This window comes from Chrysochloris asiatica, unplaced genomic scaffold (genome assembly GCF_000296735.1).
Source record: "Chrysochloris asiatica unplaced genomic scaffold, ChrAsi1.0 scaffold00074, whole genome shotgun sequence".
In the NCBI taxonomy this organism is placed as follows: Eukaryota; Metazoa; Chordata; class Mammalia; order Afrosoricida; family Chrysochloridae; genus Chrysochloris; species Chrysochloris asiatica.
In genome coordinates this window covers 14,235,635-14,258,526 of record NW_006408592.1, presented here as the reverse complement: position 1 = coordinate 14,258,526, position 22,892 = coordinate 14,235,635, and the positions used below count along the sequence as shown (strand labels likewise).

General features: G+C 38.9%; 1 protein-coding gene and 1 pseudogene across 2 annotated transcripts in view; one reads left to right on the top strand and one right to left on the bottom strand.

The window, feature by feature from the left end:
- Positions 1 to 799: 799 nt before the first annotated feature.
- Positions 800 to 22,892, bottom strand: part of LOC102827026 (serine/threonine-protein kinase PAK 1-like) — an 81,476-nt gene continuing 59,383 nt past the window's right edge. The window contains exons 9-14 of one of the 2 annotated variants that reach the window (XM_006864996.1): positions 21,385 to 21,497; positions 17,160 to 17,277; positions 8,772 to 8,871; positions 7,623 to 7,819; positions 3,872 to 4,009; positions 800 to 2,144 (exon numbers count right to left, since the gene is read on the bottom strand). In XM_006864996.1, coding sequence (XP_006865058.1) covers positions 2,058 to 2,144; positions 3,872 to 4,009; positions 7,623 to 7,819; positions 8,772 to 8,871; positions 17,160 to 17,277; positions 21,385 to 21,497 — 753 coding nt within the window. In that variant the 3' untranslated portion in view covers positions 800 to 2,057. The remainder of the gene's footprint in view (positions 2,145 to 3,871; positions 4,010 to 7,622; positions 7,820 to 8,771; positions 8,872 to 17,159; positions 17,278 to 21,384; positions 21,498 to 22,892) is intronic. The other variant, XM_006864997.1, reaches the window with a different exon arrangement.
- LOC102834309 lies at positions 13,470 to 15,013 on the top strand (annotated as a pseudogene).

Genomic DNA, 22,892 nt, shown 5'->3' with positions numbered 1-22,892 from the left:
AATAAACATTTAAATATTTAGTGGGAATGGGTCATCCATCTTTAAATTGCTCTCAAATGTTTCAGGGAGGAGGCAGAATATTATATACACAAGGGGCTTCAAAAAGTTCATACACAAATGGAATTAAAAGATAAGCGTATTTTTCCATGAACTTTTTGTAGCCCCTTTGTGTGTGTGTATATATATATATTTGCTAATTGTTGAACATTTACTATTATTTGTTTTAACATTCTATTTAGCCATGGTGGTGGTGGTAATTGGCCATGAAGTTGGTTCTGACTCATAGCAACCCTGCATAGGGTTTCCGAGGTTGTAAATCTTTATGGGGGGCATAAAGCCTCATCTTTCTCCCATGGAATGGTTGGTAGTTTTGAATTGCTGACCGTGAGTTGGCAGCCCGACTCATAACCACTGTGCTACCAGAGCTCCTTATTTATACAGGAGAGCTTCAAGAAGTTTGTGGGAAATTTCCATTATCTCTTCATTCCTTTTTCCATGAATGTTTTGAAGTCTTCTAATGTGTATGTGTAATATATGTAACCATACATAGTTTTATATATTACAAATTTGTTTTAGCATTCTTTATATATGTGTGTAATATACATAAACACATTACAATAATACATTTGTATATATTACACACACATATATAAAGAGAATGCTAAAGCAAATTTGATGAATGTTTAACAATTAGGATATCTGGGAGAAAAATACATGGGAATTCTTTGTACCATTCTAAAAATACTTTTTAAGTTTGAAATAACTGTAAAATTTAAAAATTGAAAAAAAAGACAACAAGTAGAATATTTTCATCTCCTTTTATTGAAGGAAATAGAAACATGTATGACAGAGGCAGCAGTGCCTCAGAGCATGACAAGGTAGCCAGTGGGGCTGACATGACACGTCACAATGCTGGCCAGGGATCCTACCACAATGGAAGGACCAAAACCACAAAGACAGCAGGAGGTAGCAAACATCTCCAACACCCAGTGCAAGCATTCCCATTTGCAGAGAGCTTGGCCATGCACCTTATAAACAGGGTCTCCTCACAGCTGGCAGATTATCATCCCAGAATTTGGCCAAAATCATCCATATGCATCCAAATGCTATCTCAGATTTAGAGACCCTTCTGTTGGATCCAAAGACTCAGGTCAGAATATCTGGGTTAATCTTTCAGCTCCTCATCCCAGGAGGAAAGAGAGGCAGAGTTCTCAAAATATCATACAGGTATAGCTAGACAGGTGCTGATGCCCAGCCTGGCTCTAAAAGCAGCTCTATTTTCTTTACTGACATCTCACACTGCTCTCACACAGCATGTACCTAGGAAAACTCTCAATGTTATAACAAGTACAAAATGGGGGCAGCGGCCTAGGAGATGCAGGGAATTAAAAGCTGCTACATTAGCCATGATGGTTTCACAGGAAATAGCATGGGAAACACTATTGGGTCAAGGTCTTCCCAAATAGCTGCTAGAAGCACACACCAAGAAAAATGTGGTAGCTCTCTCTCCTGTGTCAGGATCAGCTGTGTCAAAGCCATGGTCCAGGAAGCTGAGTCATTTTGTGCCTCTGGCAGATTATCAAACCCCATGGCATTCCTCACACTGTTCCAGTTTTCAAGTACAATGAGGTGTTTGGGCAATTCGGTCACAGAAAAGCAAGCACTAAAGAAGTCTCAACCCATTACAAATTGATAATGTTATCAAGCCTTAAATTTATATAATCAAGAACTGATTGCAGGGGGTAGGGGGGAAATTCTGCTGTGTAGAAATAGGTGTTCAAGTTTATTCATATAATCCCCTTGATCATCAACCACCCTCACCTCTACCAATTGGAAGGAAATCCCTTCTTTAGAAATGGTCATCAGCTGATTAGTCATTCTAGTTGCAGTAATCTTCAATGCTGGGCACATAGTATCCAAAGATCAAACGCTTGAGAGCTGTAGACCAGAAATGGGATGATCAAGGTAAGGTGGAGAGGGCACTAGGGTTGGAATTTCTGAAAGGAGCATTTATCTCACAGAAGGCTTGGCACAATAGGGCTAGGGTGAGCATGGCTTTAGTGATTGTTCTTGGTTGCCTCCTTTGCTGCAGCAATCAGTGGAGTGAGGCTGGAAAGCGGCTTGGCAATCTTCAGAAACTGATGCTATACAGAAGAAAAAGAGCAAAAGACATGTAACCATTTATCATTCTTCCTCAGCAACCATTACAAGACATTAAAGGCGAATCCATGCTTGTACACGGTGTTGCCCAGAGAGCTTCAGATCATACTTAAATTGAAGGACATTTTAAAAAGGTATCAGCTCTACTCAGGCCTTGATAACCATTGGGACTAATTCTCAACTTCACAAACATTAAAGATTATTATAATCTATGGTACCAAACTATGAAATTCAAAAGAACCTAAAACCCAATATAGCAACTTAAGGAAGACCATAGAAGAATTGAAGCTTTTGAGTTATGGTGTTGGAGGAGAATATTGAAAGTGCCATGGGTTGCCAAAAGAACCAACAGATCCATTTTGGAAGAAGTACAGCCAGGAGGCTAAGATGGCCAAACTTCATCTCTCATACTTCAGACATATTGTCAGGAGGGACCAGTCTCTGGAGAAGGGTATCATGTTTGGTAAGGTGGAGGGTCAGAATTGAGGAAGACCTCCAACGAGATGGATTGACCAATTGAGGAAGACCTCCAACGAGATGGATTGACCAAACATTTCCTGGAAAAATTTATGGAAAACATAGTAATATTAAATCTTTACAACCACTCAGCAATTTATTTCACAAAGCAAGGGCCAGAATCGGTGGACTCAAGCGTGGCAACAGATGTGAGGTTGGCCCAGGGTTGGGCAGTGTTTTGCTCTGCTGTGCATAAGACTGCAATGAGTTGGTACTGATTCGATGGCATCTAACAACAACAACATACAGAGATTTTAGTTCCAAAGAATCCTAGGAACTAATTGGTTACTTGGCAGAATCCAGATGTTAGATCTAACAGGTCAGAGTTCTACAACCAGTAATGCCAGTTACATAGAGATGTTGCAAAGCATGACATTCCAATGAAGGCAAATGCTTTAAGCAATTCTATGCAATTCAACAAATATTTTCTGAGTACATATTTTGATTCAGGTCCTGATAGGTATAAGAGAAGACCCAAGATAAATGAGATAAGAGTTATAGTTATTTATGAACTGTTCAAAATTAACTTGAATACAAGGCAATATGAAAGGTTCTGTCTAGCTTGCCTGGCTCAGGTGTTCCCACACCTCATAAGAGCGAGATAGATTGCCTGTGCATGATTACAGATCAGTCACTGTCATAAAGCTGCATCTGATAGTTATTTCAGAGCCTTGGCAAACTCCCCACTCAGGACTTCCCGACAATGTGGTAGAATGTCACTTCAAACAAGCAAAGTACTTGCTCATCTCTCATCTCAGAGCGTCTCCAATGAAGAAACTAGAGATTTGATAAGCTGCATTCACTAATCAGCCTCTGCATTTACAGTCCCTGGTACCCTTCATTGAGAATGTACCTTGCATAAGATTTGTGAGTCAGACAGCTTCTTTTCAACAGGACTCAAACTGTGCCAGAACAAAGAAAGGATAAAGATAGCACCAGGCAAAGTTCAATAGGAGCTCAGAAAGCAGATTTTAGGCTGACCCTAAAGCAATGTATTGAGCATTATTTTTAGGAGTCTGAGGAAGAGGCTAAGCAAAGCACCCGAGCAAAGGCTCAGAGATGAAGAAGGTTACAGAACTGGTGAGTTCACAATTTTGTAACAGAAAAGCCTTCTTCCATAATAACCAAAACCTTACAGATATAAAGGAAGAGAAAAAGCCTGTGTTGAGTGACTTCTCAATATAGGAACAATTACCTGTAGAAGTTCTTTAGCGGAACCTCTCTTCTCCACATCCATCTCAAGACAGCGGTTCAGGAAGTCCCTGAAGATAGCTGAGAGCTTCTCTGGGTTCTGAAGCTCTGGGGTCCCATTTGTGGCAATGAGGTACAAGGCCTGGCAATAAAAATAAAGAATCACTATTATGGATTGAATTAAGCCCTGTCAAAAGTGTGTCATAAGGAGCTCTGGTAGCATAGTGGTTACGAATTGGGCTGCAAACCTTGGACTGCAACTTGGGTTCTTGGAACACTCCCTCTAGAAACATGCCTTATGCTTCTGGGATACAAAGAGGCAGCTTTGGTATACTGGAAAGAAGATGACCTTAGGATCGGGTTTTAATATTTAAAGACCATGTGCAAATCACTGCATTTCTTCTATTCTGTAAATAAGGGATGAAATTGTAACTATCTCAGATCTCTGTAAAAGTAATATGAGATAGTGTTATTAGATAGCACTTTGTAAACTTATCAAGTGTGTTATAGATCTAAGGATTTAGTATTATATTCATTATAGGTATAAACACTTTATTATTCATTTAGCCTGATGAGTTAAACATCTGCCCAGTTATTGGTAGAATTTATTCCTAGTGCCATCATTCAGTCATCGAAGACTTTAGATAGGGAAGACTGTAAAAGGCGGAAAATACCCTCTACAGTAACTGCTTAGTACTGTTGCCTCCCTGGCCTTCTAACAAGAAACATTTCCTGGAAAAATTTAAGGAAAACATAGTAATATTAAATCTTTACAACCACTCAGCACTTTATTTCACAAAGCACCTATACTAACATAACACTATCATGTTTGATGGACTCCTGGTATGGCACAGTCAGCAGTTCAAACCACCAGCCATTCCTCAAAAAACCTTATATACAGGGTCACTGTGAGCCAGAATTCACTCAACAGCACTTACTAACAACAACACCTCATTTGATGATTATAATAATTGGGATAGGATTATCAACCCTGTTTCACAGATAAAGGCTAGAAACATACAGAGATCTGCCTAGGATTGCACTGCTCACAAAAGCTCATGTTCTCTGAGTGTATCCCCAGTCTTCTTTCTATCACACCCCACAGATCACAGTCTTCAAGTCTCTACAAGGTTGTCCTAAGACAAGAATATATGTGTTGTGCCAGAGAAGCAGCAACACCAGAGACGAAGGACATGGAAAAACAGAGCAGCTGAGGATTCTAGACTCATGGAAAGTGAAAAACTGTATGCTGGCAGCCAGGAGGCAGGCTTGCAGAATGTGCCCTTTGGTTGTTTAAATGATTATATATTCCTGGGTGTTTTTGTGTACAACCCAAAAAACAAAACAACAACAAAAACAAAAACAGAGGGAATCGAAGCAAATACTGTTGAATGATGATGCACAGAGGAGACTGTAATCATTGCAATGAAACAATGAGTGTAAAGCCAATGTTCTCCCATGTAAACCATCACTCAATTCATAACAAAAACTTAAAAAAAAAAAAAAGAGTGTATGTGTTGTATGTGGCCTCAGAAGACAAAGCTGGAAGTAAAGAGCAGAAACTACAGAAGGTAGATTTTGGTTCAATACATGGAAGCACTTTCCAATAATCAGAGCTATCCAAGGGTGACATGTGCCTACATGTAAGGCTAGATGACCACCTACCAGTGACACTACACACAGAATTCCTAAACTGGATGGGAGGTTGGGAGTAAGGAGAAAATAAAAGACATTAGAGTAACTTTCACATATGCCCAGGACCAAAATTACCAGTCTAATTGCTTCTATATTCAGATAATCTGTTTTCCTTCAACTGTAATGGATAAATTGTTCATGTTCTAATCAAATGTCATTCATTTCAGTACTTGACCCAACTCCTCTCATTGACTTCAGAATAAGACAACTTCATTAACACAGTTGGTACTTCTCTCTTGATCATTTCCTCCCTTCCACTAAACTATCCTCATTACTCATTAGCACACAAACATGCTGTGATAACTCCACATCTGCTTTAAGATATGGTTCCTTACATTTCTTTGTTTTTCTTAATAGAAAAAAAAAAAAAGTGTGGTATTATAGGATAAGCCTTGAACTGCCAACTGAAAGGTAGCTGCTTCCTGGAAACCCTTTGAAAGTTGCTATGAGTCAGGACCAACTCAACATCACTTAACAACAACAATAAACAACAATACACATATACATATATATTGCTTCTCAACGCTCATGAATTTAAGTTTCCATCCACATCATTCTACTGATTCTTAAGGTCAACAACTTCCACAGAGGCAACTGGTAAATCCAATGTTCATTCCTCAGCCTCATCTTAATCTATCACGTACATTTAACAGTGGTCCATCCTCCTTCTCGAAATAACTCACTCATTTGGCCTCCAGAACACACTTTTCTCAGTTCTCACCCTACTAGGAAGGCCATTCCTTCTTGGCTTGCTAGTTCCTTATCTCTCTAGCTAGTTAACAATGGAGATACACCAGAGTTCACTACTCAAAATTTCTTTTCTTCTCTAACTGCACAAGTCAGAACCCGACTCAATGGCACTTAACAAGTCCCTAAGTGAATGAAGCATTTCCAATATTAAACAGCAGCTGTTGCTGCTGTTGTTAAGTGCTGTCAAGTTGGTTCTGACCCATAGCAACCCTGTATAGGGTTTCCAAGGAGCAGCCGGTGTGCTTGAACTGCCAACCTTGTAGTTCAAGCTGACATTGCAGTCCAGCGCAGTAACCCACAGTGCTACACCAGAATTCCTATACAGCTATACACTAACAATTAATAAGTTTATATTTACAATCCAGACCTCTTTCCCTTGAACATCAGACACATTTGCCCAAACTCAACATTTATACTTTTTTATACAACATTTATACTTGGGTGTCAAATAAACATTTGAAATTAACACATTCAAAATCAACTCTTTATTACCATATCTAACCTGCTCTGCCCAATCAGTAAATGGCATATAAATTGCTTTTGTAATTCAGGCCCAAACCGTTTTTGCTATTGTTACAAATTTCTAAATATCCACTGCTTTTCACAGATTATTCTATACTTTATGTTATTTATCTTTTTACAACTAGACAATCCACACCCAAACTCTTATAATCATTGTTGATTCCTCTTTTTATGATATCCAATTAATTTTTCCAGCTGTATTTCAAGACATATCCTGTGTCCAATCATTTCCCACTTCCATTCCTCCCCATCTAGTCCAGGCTATCACTCTTATTACAACAGTCTTTCTTCATAAAAGCAGCCTAAGTGATCCTTTGAAAACATAAATCAGATCACTTTACTTCTCATCTCCAGCAGAATAAAAGCTGACTGTCACTTCCTTACTTCATCGGGTCTCCTGTAAATTCTCTGACCAGCCTAACACACTCTGATTCCTCACTCATTTTAGGGACACAGGGCTCCCTGGTTTTCCCAGAACGTAAGAAGCATGTTCCCAAATCAAGTCCCATGTTTACTTCATACCTGGAAAGCTCTTGTCTCATTGTTAATACCTCATTGCTTGCTCCTTTACATCAAGTTTTTGCTCAAGAAACCAAAATGAGAGGACTTTTCCCATATAAAATAGCTTCTCTCTTCCCTCTTCCATTATGTTCTTAAACCCTTTACTCTGCTACTTTTCATAGTACTTGTACTTAGTTTTATCCAGAAACCCATAATGAACAGCCTAGGTATCATTTCCTGAGCTAGAGACAACCAAGACATCTTGAAATAGAATCAGTAACACTCACTCTCAAAGGGTTTTCATTGAGGTACGGGGGTTCCCCTTCAATCATTTCAATGGCCATGATGCCCAGGGACCAGATGTCAACCTTGGGCCCATAGGCCTTTCGCGTCACAACCTCTGGTGCCATCCAATATGGAGTTCCCACCATGGTGCTCCGTTTGCTCTGCTCTGGAGTGATCTGGGCACAGAATCCAAAATCAGCTAGAGAAGGAAAACAAAAGAAAGATTTACATTTAGGACATTCTTCTCTTTAATAAGTATTGACTGTGCCTACCTCTAAGTATGAAGCTATGCCTGGCCCCCAGCCACTACAATTCTGGTCTCTTCAAAGCTGGAGCTACCTAGCTTCTATCTACACCTAGCCTGTCTCTTGTCCAACCCTGAAGAGTAGAAGGAAGATAAGAAACCACATATCTGTCCTCCCACCCCTTCTCAAACCAGAGGCATCAAAGTCCAAGCTGTCTTGATCACTTGGTCCAACTCTGTTTGGTTCTTCAAAGTTATTCCCATGTCTCAAAATATGCTAACTAGATCCTTGTCTTATTCCCTGGGCATGAGTTCTTGGCTTAAATCCTAATCACTGCTGATAGGCATGGCCCTACGTTATCAGTTCTTCAACTTGTGCCTCATGTCTAGGGGCTGCTAATAGTCCTTTCATAAGCTGCCCATCCACCTGTGATGCTGACTGCAGTTCTTTTATATTATACTACAATTATATATTTATTTAAGTTATGAGCTCTTGGTAGCAAAAACTATGTCCTTCTTACTCATCTTTGTATTCCTAGGGGGCTAGGCATGTAATAGGCATTCAAAGTTTGCTGAATAATGATCGAAGGAAAGAAATTACACTAAACTCTCTTTTCTTACTATTACCTGTCTCCAGTACTAGACTGAGCACACTGACAGCAGGTAACTTATGCCCTCAGCGTCTATCATAGGGACTCTGCACATAGCAGTCATTCAACAATTTGGGGATACTGAAAGTATACGGAAATGATGTTACATTCCATGATAGGAGAAAATAAAGAATCCACATATCTCAGGAAATAAAGACCCACTGATGAACCTTATAGGTATTCTTGTAGGATTTCCACCTCACACGGAACAGGGCTCCACAGAAAAAAGAATTATCACCCCTAAATCTGCTACTCACTCAGCTTGACAGAGCCATCCATTCCCAATAAGATGTTGTCACTCTTGATGTCCCTGTGAATGACCTGGTTTGAGTGCAGAAACTCCAGGGCCTGCAGGCACTGTCAAAGTGGTAAGGACAGAGGAAGAAAGAAAGGATATATGATACAAAAGAATTATCAAAAAATCCATGAACCTAACCTCTAGTAAGTTAAAGGACTTGTCCCAAATAAGTGGTAGAACTAAATCTAGAACCAAGTCTCCTGTCTAAACTTTATTTTAAATGTTCCATGCTGTCTTTCCCCTTATAATAACTTGAAGTGAAGGAGTTCCTCCAATGTATTCATTTTGGTATTTTACAGATCCTTGATTAAAAAACACAAAACAAACCAAAAAAAAACCAAAAACCAAAAAACAACAACACTGAAAAGTTCCTAAAGAAGAATGGAAAGGATTTTGTTATGAGAGAACAGGAGGAACAGGAAAAATAAGAATCATATGGAAGTGACATTAGAAGCAACTAAGTTAGGGGGATAACCTTATTTTGGTGAGAAGATATTTTGGAGTGTTCTGGATATGATGAATTTCATGTACCTATAGACCCTCAGAAACCCTATGCAAGGTCAGTGAGTCGGAACTGATTCCACAGCACTCCACCCCCATATGCAGACAAATGTCCATTAGGCAAATGAACTTGACATAAATATTTACAATGTAAAAAATATTTACAAGACATTGAGAAGTGTTTTGTTTTAAGTTATAGGAATGGTTAAAACTTACCAAAAATAAAGGAGAAAGAAGAGTCTTGGAAATACCCATACTTAGAACACAGAATGGGGAGTGCAGCAACTCTGCTGTTTATCACTGGACTGCAAACCACAGGGTCAGTGGTTTGAGTCCACAGGCCGCTTGGAGGAGAAAGATGAAGCTTCCCCTCCTGCAAAGATTTACAGCCTTGGAAACCATATACCAGGTTGCTATGAATTGGAAACGACTTGATGGCATTTAACAACAACAAAGATCTTATTCCCTTTTCAACAATATTTACTGAGCACTTAACAATGTTCCAAGCATTTCTACTGGGATATGAATGAAAAGAGAGATACAATTTCCGTCCTCATAGGTTCAAAGAAGTCAGCAGAAATATGAAAGAAGTTAAAGAGCTATGGGAATCTAGGCAAAGGGTCTAAAAAGGACTGTCTTGGAAGTAATACTTCTTAAGCTGTTGTTGTTAAGTGCCATTGAGTTGGTTTTGACTCATAGAGACACAATATAGCATTTCTGAGGAGTGGCTAGTGAGTCTGAACCACTGACCTTGTGGTTAGCAGTCCAATATCTATCCTAAAGTGCCAACAAGGACTCCATACATAAACTGCTATCAGATGCTGTTGAGTCTGTGCCAACTCATAGTGACCTATGCACAACAGAACAAAACACTGCCCAGTCCGGCACCAATCTCACAAGCATTGCTACACTTGAGCCCATTGCTGCTGCCACTCATTGACGATCCATCCTGTTGGGGGTTTCATCTTTTTTGCTGACTCTCCGCTTTACCAAGCATGATGTCCTTCTTCAGGGACTGGCCCATCCTGATAATATATCCAAAGTATGAGAGAGAAGTCTTGCCATCTTTGCTTCTAAGGAGCAGTTAAGCTGTACTTCTACCAAAACAGATCATTAAAAAGACAGGAAATAAAAGACCAAAATTAGTGTTAGAAATGACAATAGGAACTTGCTCTTGAATGTTGAGAAGCTGAAACAACTGGAAGAAATGTTGACATAAAAGAGTAAACTAGATTGGAATACCTAAAATGGGGCTACAACATGCCCAGTGAAGGAGACTTCCTGTGGAGCCTCTGCAATGCATAAGACTATAGGTAGAAGCCTGAACCACATCCAGATCTCCAGAGATGAGAAATTTCCACTTGAAATGAGAAGCAGACCAGCCTGGAGTGGCTAGAAGAACAGAAGATACTTCTTCAAAGACAGACCTACAGGAAAAATACAAAACAATATAGGCAGACCGACTGTTACTACAAGAACAAGCAACTTGCTTGCCCAGGAAACATCAAGGCAAGTGGTCTGGTCCCCTCAGTGCAAACTCCCTTCCAAGATTAAGACTCAATGGGAATACATGCTCTGATTGGTGACCACGCTTGTCACCGATAAGGGGAAGTGAGGGAAAAACAGCAATGAAGTGGCGAGCTAAGCCCTACAATGTGGAGAGTGAAGCATTCAGCTGATAAAAAGAGAGGGCATATGCACAAGAACACCCACACTTGCAGATAATACTCACTTGACTTGTCTTCAATGACTGGATGATCAGAGCTTAACCAGAAGAAGAAAGAAGAGGAAAAAAAAGAGTAACTGATACAGTTTGATGAACTTGACCTACACCTATGGATGCAGTAGCTCAAAAGAGAGAACAAATCCTTACAGCAAGAATCATTCCCACCCACTCCACACACAGAGTAGACAGGGATAGGCAACTTGGACATTGGCTACCCAAAATGGGGGGGAGGGGGTCTACAAAGGCAAGAAGTGACTGGCTTACAAGCTTTCAAGAGGGAACCTAGAGCCAGGGGGTGTGGAGGAAGGCAGACTCTCCAGTGAGTACTATCCAATCTGTCTAGGCGGAGCTGATGAAATGAAATGCAGATGGGTCTCTTGTGATACAACAGTGAATAATTGTTATCAGGACTGATTGTGAGGGTTGGAAATGTAAAGGTAGACGTTTTACAGCAAGGAGGGGAGTGATTAACTTTCTAGGAGCGGAGGTCCCTAGGACCATCAGCGGAGAAGAGCCGAGAGCGGGACCCTACCCATAGAAGCAGTGATGCCTGAGATGGAGGCAGAGACAATGATGTGGAGAGAAGGAGCAGCTGGGGACTTTAGATCCAGAGAGGGAGAGCGACTGTGTGCTGAAGACTCAGGGGGGAGGGGGCCGGGGAGGGGTGTGTGTAGTGTAGTGAGCAGGCTTGTAGGGTATACCCTTTGGTTGGGTGATGATGCATGGAGGGGATTGTAACCATGGCAATGAAACAATATAAGATAGAATGTAAAACTAATGTGCTCCCGTAAACTATCATATAATTCACAACAAAACATTAAAAAAAAAAAAAAAAAAGAGTAAACTAGAAATTTCAAAAGGCAGCTCCAGAAAACTAAAGTTTTATAATGAAATGTACAAAAACACGGAGTCAGAAAAAGGGAAGGTCATATTTAGCATTTGTCAAGCTGAAAGAATTGAAGAAAAAAATTCAAGCATCAACTTACAATACTGAAGGATTCTACTGGTAAAATACTGAAAGATACAGGAAGCATCAAAACAAGATGAAAGGAATATAGTCACTGTACCAGAAAGAACTGGTCAATGCTTAACCATTTCAAGGAGTACCTTATGATCAAGAACCGGTGGTGCTGAAAGAAAAAGTCCAAGCTGAACTGAAGACATTGGCAAAAAACCACACACCAAAAACTGATAGAATACAAATTGAAATCTTTCAAAAAATTGACTAGGTACTCAAAGCACTCACTAGTCTGAGCCAAGAAATTTGGAAGGCAGCTACCTGACTGGAAGAGATCCATATTTGTGCCCATTCTAAAGAAAGGTGACTTGAAATGCGGGAATCATCAAATAATATCACATTCAAGTAAAATATTGCTGAAGCTAATTGAAAAACAATTATAGCAGTACATCAATAGGGAACTGCCAGAAATTTAAGCCAGGCTCAGAAGAGATGTGGAACATAGTATATAGCTACTGACATCAGATAGATATTGGCTGAAAGCAGAGAACACCAGAAAGATGTTTACTTGTGCTTTACTGACTATGAAAAGGCATTCAACTGCATGGATCATAACAAGTAATGAATAACATTGTGAAGAATGGGTATTCCAGAACACTTAGGTATACTGATCAGGAACCTGTACCTAGACCAAAAGGCAGTCATTCAAACAGAACAAGGGGATACTGAACAATTAAAAATCAGGAAAGATATGTGTCAGGTTGTATCCTTTTACCATACTTATTCAATCTGTATGCTGAGCAAATAATCCAAGATTATATAAAGAAGAATGTGGCATCAAGATTGGAGGAAGACTCATTAACAACATGCATTTTGCAGATGATACAACCTTGCTTGCTGGAAACAAAGGGGGCTTAAAATACTTACTGAGGAAGATCAAACATCACAGCCTTCAATATGGACTATACCTCAAACAAAAATTCTCACAACTGGACAAATGAATAGCATCATGATAAATGTAGAAAAGATTGAAGGTCTCAGACTTCATTTTGCTTGGATCCACAATCAACACTCATGCATGGAGGTGGCAGGGACAGCTCCAGGAGCAGCGGAGATGCTCTTCTGTGCTTCCACTGCGGCACCTCCATGGGGGCCCACCTGTGGCATCCATGTGAGTTAAGAAGGGTTTCATTGCTGCACCAAGAGTTGTAGTTGCTGTTAATGTCATTAAGTCGGTTCCAACTCAGGGCGATCCTGTATAGAGTTTCTAAGGAGCAGCTGGTGGGTTTAAACTGCCAACTTTGGGTTTGCAGTCCAGTACTGATCCTACAATGCCACACCAGGAGTCCCAAGGGTACAAGTCTATTATTCAGTGAGATTTGGAATTTCTGGAGAATTGCCTATATAAAAATCTGGAAATTCTGTCTCTTAGTTTTCCATTTTGTTACATTTCAGTGGAACATCAAGAAACCATGAATATCTTTAGTAATGAAGAGTTTGAGTGCCTTGATGAAGGTTTTACTGTTAAGAATATTCTGCACCAAGAAGATAGAGAGAAACACTGTTAACTGATGATATATGGAGGGGATTATAATCAATGTAATATGAAACAAGTCATATGAATGGTTGAATGTGAAACTGATGATGTGCCCTGTAAACTTTCACTCAATCCACAATAAAAACCTTAAAAAAAAAAAAAGAATATTCTGCACCAAAAAAATATGAAGTTTCGTCTTCACTGTTTTAAGATGATAAAGATGCCTTTTATGTTGCAGATTCTGAAGATATCCTAAAGAAACATCTAAGATGGTTAAAAGCTCTTCCCCATCTTACCCCCTTTTATGCAGTCAAACGTAACAATAACAGAGTCATAATGAAGACCCTGCCATCAGGACAGAATTTGGCTTCTAGACAGACAGAAATACAATTGATGCAAACTTTGGCATGCCTCCTGAGAGAATAACATATGCAAATATCACTGTAAATAAGTATCTCAAATGAAATATGCTGCCAATAATGGAGTTCAGATGATGACTTTTGATAGTGAAGTCGAGTTGATGAAAGTTAAAGGTAAAGCTGGTTTTGCGGATAGCCACGATGATTCCAAAAGTCTGTTTTGTCAGTGTTAAATTTGGTGCCACACTCAAGACCAGCCGGGTTCCATTAGAATGGGCTAAAGAGCTAAAAATTGATGTCACTGGTGTCAGCTTCATGTTGGAAGTGACTGTACCCATTCAGAGACCTTTGTGCAAGCAATCTGATGCCCACTGTGTCTTTGACATGGGAGCTGAAGTTGGGTTCAGCATGTATCTGCTAGATATTGGTGGTAGCTTTCCTGGATTTGAGAATGTGAAACTTAAATTTGAAGAGATTACCAATATAATCGATCCAGCATTGGACACATATTTACCATCAGATTGTGAAGTGAAAATCATAACTGAACCAGTCAGATACTACATTGCATCAGCTTTCACCCTTGCTGTTAATATCACTGCCAAGAAACTTGTATTAAAAGAACAGACAGGCTCTAATGATGACGATGAGTCAAGTGAACAAACCTGTATGTAATACATGAATGATGGAGTGTATGGATCATTTAATTGCATCATTTATGATCATGTACATGTCAAGGCCCTTCTGAAAAAGACACCCAAACCAGATGAGAAGTATTATTCTTACAGCATGTGGCAACCAGCATGATCTCAATCAGATTCTGAGTGCCATGACATGCCAGAAATGCATGTGGGTGATTAGATGCTGTTTGAAAACATGGGTGCTTATATAATTGCTGCTGCTTCTACTTTCAGTAGGTTCCAGACACCAGCTATCTACTACATGATGTCTGGGGCAACATAGCAACTCATGCAGCAAATTAAGAACCATGAGTTTCCATCTGAAGTAGAAGAGCAAGATGTCAGCACCCAACTGTGTCTGTGCCTGGGAAAGTGTAATGAAATGCCATCCGACAACTTGTGCTGCAGCTGGTATTATGTGTAAACCATTTTGTAGCTATTAACTGTGAGTTTAGCTTGAACTAAAGGATTTGGGGGTACCATTTAACTTAAGTTCTGCTAGTTTTGAATTGTCTTTGTAAGAGTAGGGTTGGCACAGATGCAACTGTAAGACAAACCAAGAGATGATGCTATACTTATCTGTGTTCCTATGGAAACTGGAAACTATTTGAGTATTTGTTTCATAGGCATTTTTATCCATTTTTCAAACATGTTATTAAAGAATACACCTAGCTCTGTCAGGAGGCAGGCTTGCAGAATGGCCCTTTGGTTGTTTAAATGATTATATATTCTTGAGTGTTTTTGTGTACATCCCTCCCACTCCACCCCCCAAATAACAGAGAGAATAAAAGCAAATACTATTGAATGATGATGCACAGAGAGGATTGTAATCATTACAATGAAACAATGAGTATAAAACTGATGTCCCCCGCCATGTACACTATCACTCAATTCACAATAAAAACTTAAAAAAAAAAAAAAAAAGAATGCACCCAGCTGGTATGTTTCAAAAATGAAGTATCGTGAAACAATTATGTGTGTGGGGGAGGGGGGGTCCCCTCATATAGGTGTGTTTGTAGGCATACATATATACAGGTTTTGGTGGTGGTGTTCTCAAGTGCCATTGAAGTCAGTTCTGACTCATAGTGATCCTGTACAGCATTTCTGAGGAGTGGCTGATAGGTTAGAACTGCTAACCATTCGGTTACCAGTCCATCCAGTGCTCATCCTACAGAGTCACACCAGAACTCCACACTATAAACAGGTTTGTTCACTTGATTCATCTTCATCATCAGAGCCTGTCTGTTCCTTTAATATAAATTTATTGGCAGTGATATTAACAACAATAGTGAAAACTGATGCAACATAGTATCTGACTGGTTCAGTTATGATTTTCACTCCACAAATTGATGGCAAATACTTGTCCAATGCTGGAATTGATAATACTAGTGATCTCTTAAAAGTTAAGACTCTGTGCTACATATATATTCATATATATAATGAAGCACATAAGTGGCAGAGTGATGGAGATCACCTAGATCTTTCTAAACACTTGGTGGGAGTGAGTTGCTGGGTTAAAGAGCTTGGAACCAAAGCTTCATGGGACAATTCAGTTAACTGGCTTACCATAGTTCATAAAGATAATGTTCCACATCCTAATTTAGTGAGAAGAATCTGGGCTTCTAAAAGCTAGTGAGTGTCTATCAAAGATATAACTATTGGTCTCTTAGCACTTGGAGCCAGAGAATGAAAAGAAAATCAAAGACTCAAAGTAGAAATGAGTTCACAGGCTAAAATTAGTCCACATAATCCACAGCCTCTTCTGTCCTGAGACCTACATGGTACTCATCTACTACTACCAACCATTTTGATGAAGGGAATAGAAGGTACTGGTTAGAATACGAGACAACATAAAAAAAAAACAAAAAAACAAAAAACCAACTAAAATTCCTAAGAAAAGCCAGATTTACTAGGCTGATAGATATTAAAGGAGCCCTCAAGACCATTACCCTATAACTTTTAACTGTTAACTGTTAACAAGTTACCCTTGTAACTTGTAACTGAAGCCACTCCCAGAGGTCTCCTTTTAGCCAAATACTAGATTGGCTGACAAAATAAACAATAGTACCTATGAGGAATGTGCTCCCTTAAACAATAAAATGTTTCTACCTATAGAAGTCCTGTTGTGGCGATGTGGGCTAATGTGCTAGACTGCAAAGTTGGTTTGAACTGTAAGGTTGACAGTTCAAGCTCACCAGCCACTCATTGGGAACCCTATACAGGGTCACTATGGATAAAAACGGACTTGATGGCACTTAACAACAACAACAATCCATAGGAAAGAAATAAAGGAAAATACTATGAAATGTCTATAGCAATTATCGTCAAAGGTTGAAATCATGATTGTTTTATGTATACTTGTATGTACTAATTTTTCTGCAATGAGTTCAAATTTTATATAGTCAGAATAAAGTTATCATTAAAAAATATATATCATGTTGATAGGAATTACAAAGCACAGGTATAATAAGAGAACATGTAAGAGTCGCCAATTTCTCCCACCTCTACAGTGCCCAGGCTGAGAGCTCATCAGGTGACATGGATATGAAACCACTTCCTGTTTGAAGCTACTTTGGCCCTTGACCTTACCTCACGGCACACAGCTGCAATCTGGCCTTCATCCATGCAGGTTTCCGTCACTACATCTGTCAGAGAGCCTCCAGCCAAGTATTCCATGACGACCCACAGTTCATCTCCCACAAGGTAACTGCAGGAGTACAGATAAAGGGTGAGAAGGAAAAAATCAGAGTACACTGAGACGTTGTTTTGTGTTTCAAAGGTTAAGCATATGCACACCATGAACCTGCATCTCAATCCGCTTTGGAAGAGTCTAGGTTCTTTAACCTGAAGAAAAGCACAATCTAGAGGGCAGAATGACTAACTTTAAAACTCTGATGGATTTCTCCTAGGGAAACTAAGCAGATATGTTTGTTCTATGAGGCCCCAAAAGGCAGAACTATGATCACAAGCTTGAAGATGAAAAAAAATAATAATAATAATGAAGAATTTATCATAACATACACACATGCATACAACAACCTTTCCAAAATTAGAAAGATTGGAAATAAAATAGGCTACTTTATGAGGAAGTTTGATTCTCACACCTCTAAAAACATCTAAGTAGAGAGTGCCCATATACTTAACAAAGATGCTTTGGTCAGAAGGGCTTGCTTGGGATTTGAAGTTTGTTTCACCAATATTAAGGAGAGTTAGTTATATAACTTCCTTGGGAGATCTGAGATCCACAAGAGAAAGAACTGATCTTGTTTATGACTCTATTCCACAACTTAACAAAGTAGATGCCAATACTTACTGAATAAATGAGCAAAAAAAAAAAAGGTAACTATAAACATAAAAACTTCTAAATGGTTATAAAAGCCTTTTAAAAACTGTAAAGTGTTACATACGTAGTTATTATGCTGACAATGAACTCCACTTTTAAGTGTCAGTGACCCTGAAAATAGAATTAATTCAGCAGATATGCCAAGGGCTACCATTTACTAGGAACTGACTTGATGGCACTTAACAACAACAACAACCATTTAGTCATATATCCCTAGTTAGATTATAGGAGTTAGAACCCCTGAGTCCACTCAGAAGTTGGATCATTCAGCCCGGTTTTATGATAAAGAAGAGGTCACATAGCTTGGCTGATCAATGCTCCCTCAATTGTAGAACAAAACAAATAGAAATGAGGCTAGCTCAGTGTCCTACAAACTCTTCTGCTAACCTCGGACAAAGAAACTAGAAAGGAAAAAAAAAAAATCATTTCTCAGCTGAGTCATTGATATGTCATTACATTCTGATATCGAGTTACTGCTGCTGGGAAGATGGGGAGACTATTGAAAGATCTTAAATGGCCTCAAGTAAAGGGTTAAGATTTTAATTCTATTCTCTTGTCTATCATATCATATTTTTTCATAGGACTCTAAGATCTTTGTAATTGAAAGTCTTATAACTTTTAATTTCCATGAAGAATAAACCTTGACAGATTAAGTTCTTCCTTAATAATCTCTTTGAAGAAGACAACTGTGCGGACTTTGACCAACAGAGAATTCAGACTGGGTAAAAAGCCCTATACTCACACAAATCTATACCCTCCCTGACAAAGGGAGCACATTTATAGCTTCTCAGCATACTGAGTGAACTTGTTGGGAGAAGAAATAAAGAGATCCAAGTAACTATCTCTTGGTATTGACAAAGCAGACTCTCCCTTTTTGGACCTGGCATATCACTGTCAAAGCTAAGACAGTGCAATACCATATTAAGGTTTTCTCAAACATTATGTGGCTACCCACTGTGCCAAGGCACTTTCAAAACTCACATTTCAGAGGTAGAGCCCCAGAGCATCATAACATATTTAGAGTAGAACATATATCGATATAGTTCCTCCCAGGGACATCACAAAAAAGTGTACACCCTCATTTGCAACACCTTTGCTGAATACCCAGTTTAAGGGCTCCCTCTTCTGTGTGCCCACAGAGATAAACTGTTCCCTTCATCAGACCAGAATCTATTTGAGGGCAAGAAGTGAACCTTAGTTACTTCTGACTCCATAGTATAAGTGTCTGGAAAATCAGTAAAAACACGGTTAGTAAATCTTCTAATCCCACTATCAGCACACAAATTCCTCAATAATATGGTCCTCTATCTTACTGCTTAAGGAGCTCTGGTAGTGTAGTGGTTACGAATCGGGCTGTGAACCGCAAGGTCAGCAGTTCGAAACTACCAGCTGTTCCGCAGGAGAAAGATGAAGCTTTCTGCTCCCGTAAAGATTTACAGCCTCGGAAACCCTGTACAGGGTCGCTATGAGTCGGAACCAACTCCACGGCACATAACAACAACAACAAATCTTACTGCTTAGATATCTCCAGAGATGGAAAACTCACTGTTGAGACCATACCTATCTTAGTTATCTAATGCTGCTATAACAGAAGTACCACAAGTATTTATGTCTTTAACAACCAGAAATTTATTCTTTCACAGTTTAGAGGCTAGAAACCCAAATTCAGAGTGCCAGCTCTTGGAGAAGACTTTCTCTGTCAGTTCTGTGGAAAGTTCTGATCTTCTTTCATCATCTGTAGGCTAAGTATTCCTTGTTTATCTCTTGTAAGATAAATAGTGTTGCATGACACACCTTGGGAATCTCCGTAAATTGGATCAGGGTGATAGTGGGGTTAAGGGTGATGTATCCCACTCTTAATCCTCTTACTGGTTTATCACATCATGTGGGAAAGCTACATTACAACTTCCAAACCACTGAGAATCCTGGTCCAGTCAAGTTGACACAAAACCCTTACTGGGTAACTTTCATTCTTCCTTTTCCTGAGCCAAAATCCTATCACCTTCATCAATGTGTTTACATTATATTCTCTGTATAATCAGTTCTTAAAAGAGATGGGGTGGTGAATAATTTTCAAAGGATTCTTCAGAGCTGGTCAGGACCTACATCAAGGAGACACTACTATCTCCAAAAAGGAGGAGGCTTTGCTCTCTCAACTATCAACATCAAGTGTCAGGAATGTCCATGGCTGGCTCCATTTCATCTTAAAGGAAATTGAAACTTATCAATATTTTAGGTGCAAACCAGGAAAACACACTTATGAAAATTTCCAACAATTTAGAGGGAGAGGCAGTTGCAGTGCAATATAAACAGAAAAGGAATTAGTCAAAGATTAAGTCCAATATTACATACTGGTGATATCGCTGAAGGAAACCTAAAAGAAAAAAACAAAAAACAAAAACAACCCTTTGCTTTCAGCTCTGGAAAAAAAGAACATAATAGAAAAAGCATAGATCTTGGTAAGACAAGTATTCAAGTTCAAAACCCTGATTTGCTACTTAGTGGTTTAGTGGTCTTGGGAAATTGATTTATTTCTAGGAGCCTCGGTTTCCTCTCTGTAAAATAATGCATAACAAGCCCTACTTCATAATGACAACTGTTCATGAAAGCTCTTGGTATACAGTAAAGTACAATGCAAATAATATGCTGAATAAGAGAATTCTGGAGAGGTAGAATGATGGACTGAAATAATACAGATGGGATTTAATGAACACAACTAAAAAAGTTCTACAGTTCTTATTTAATACAAGCTCATGTAAAAAATGATCACAGATTTTAGTTGACCATAAACGTACCAGGAGACAACAATCAAATAGGCTTGCTAAAAAGAAACAAAACAAATACCTAATGAAATCATCATTTTGTGTTAAATTTAGAATAAAGGAGGAGTCCCACTCGCCCAAACTGGTCAGATCTTAAATGATGCATGTAGTATCAAGCATCATGTTTTAAGAGAATACAAATAAGCTAGGAGTTATTCAGGAGGGTAAACTGAATAAGGAAAGATTTAGGAAGAACAATTTGAGGTCTCAGATTTTAGACTCAGTCAGTCCTGGTGTGGCACTGTGGGTTAATGCGCCAGACTGCAAAGCCGGTTGAACTGCAAGGTCGGCAGTTCAAGCTCACCAGCTGCTCCTTGGAAACCCTATAAAGGGTCACTATGGGTCGGAACTGACTTGATGGCACTTAACAACAACAAAAGGGTTGAAGCGCTTTCACGAGGCAGAAGAGCAAACAGTATTAGGACCGGTTGTTAGAAACTAAGGGTGTTAATCTTCAGTCTAACCCAGAAGGATTTTCCAGCAATCAGATTTGTCTAGCAGTATACAAAAATACAGGCAGAGAGCTCAGAATCACAGGAGACTCTTCTATGGAGGCAATTCTGAGAGCTGGCATTGCCTTCTCCTTTAATAGCTCCACCACCTACCAGTCCCAAAGGCCCTCTCACTCTTAAAAGACCACAGTCCATACCTGTCCAAGTAGTTCACAATATTTGGGTTCTTGTTTTCCCTCATGACCAGGATCTCATTAATAATCAGCTCCTTCTTTGGCTGCTGCTGAAGGTTCATCTGCTTAATGGCCACCTGAAAAAATACAGATGATGTGCGACATTTAGTGAAAACTACGAACTACCCCAGACTTTAAGCATTAGGGAGACAAAGATGAACAAGATATAGTCTTACTCCCTCTTTGAAGAATTCCTAACTTATCAATGTAGATCAGTGGTTCTAAACATTATTTGTTCATCAACATTATTTGGGAGGTTTTTGAAAATGAAAATTCTCACATTCTATTCCAGGCCTAAGGAATCAAAAACTCAGTATTTTAATATGAACTACAAGCAATTCTGAAGTACACACCAAAATTTGAAATCAAACTCTGATGGAAAAAATACCTTTAAAAAATCACAATATAAAAGGTACTATAATAGAAATTCATATACACAGAAGTATAAAAGAAGAAGAACTTTCCTTATCTGGCAATCTAGGGAGATTTCAGAGAGGTGGAGGTGACCAGGAATGGAAAGATAAGTCAAAATTGACAAGTTAAGTAGAGAAAAGGAAAATGGGAAAAGATTCCAAATGTTTATGTATAAAGATCTTGCTAGACTTTTCTATTTATAATATTTAAATAAGGTTCCATATAAGCAATCACAATACCTTACCAAATATAACCTATACTTTAGTTTGCAAGGCACTTCTGCATCCATTTCTATGTGTTAGGCACTATGTAAAGTGTTCTCAAATTTGTTATTTAATCCTCACAGACACCATATGAGTTAAACACTACTATCTAATCCCTCTCAACAAACGATGAAATTGTGATTCACAGAAGATCTATGACTTGTATACAGAGCTTTTAAATGGCAAGTCAGGATCAGAACACTGAAAAAAGGTGCCAGTTTTTTCATTTATTCTGCATACCTGGCCAGATTGATCTTCCTCACCATACACATTTGATCACACTTTCTATTTAAAACCACAAATGGCTTATGGTTACGTACAAGTACGCCTCATTCTGACATTTAAAAATTCTCATGACCTGACTCCTACATTACTTCCCACTATCTAAACTCATTGTTGTTTCTATGATGCAGTCCCCAAGCTATGTTCAGGATCTTCTCTCCATGTACAATATCTCCTACCATTTCTACTTGTTCAAAAGCTACTAATGATTAGTATCAAGCCAAAAGAAACTTTATCCTCTCTATCAGATATTCCATTTCCCTTCTTAAAAGCCCTATAAAATCATATTTATATCTCTCATAATGCTAACTTGTATGATCATCACTTAGAAGTGTGTATGCTATATACATTATGCACATACACACATATGAGATTTCTCCTGAAAGCTCAGTATCTCAGGTACCAAGAATAGAGCTTGCCACACAGTCAGTGCTTAACAAATGTTTGACTAAAGGAAGGAAAAAAAGATAATTTCGTGGATCAGTATGTACTTTCTTTTTTTTTTTTTTTAAT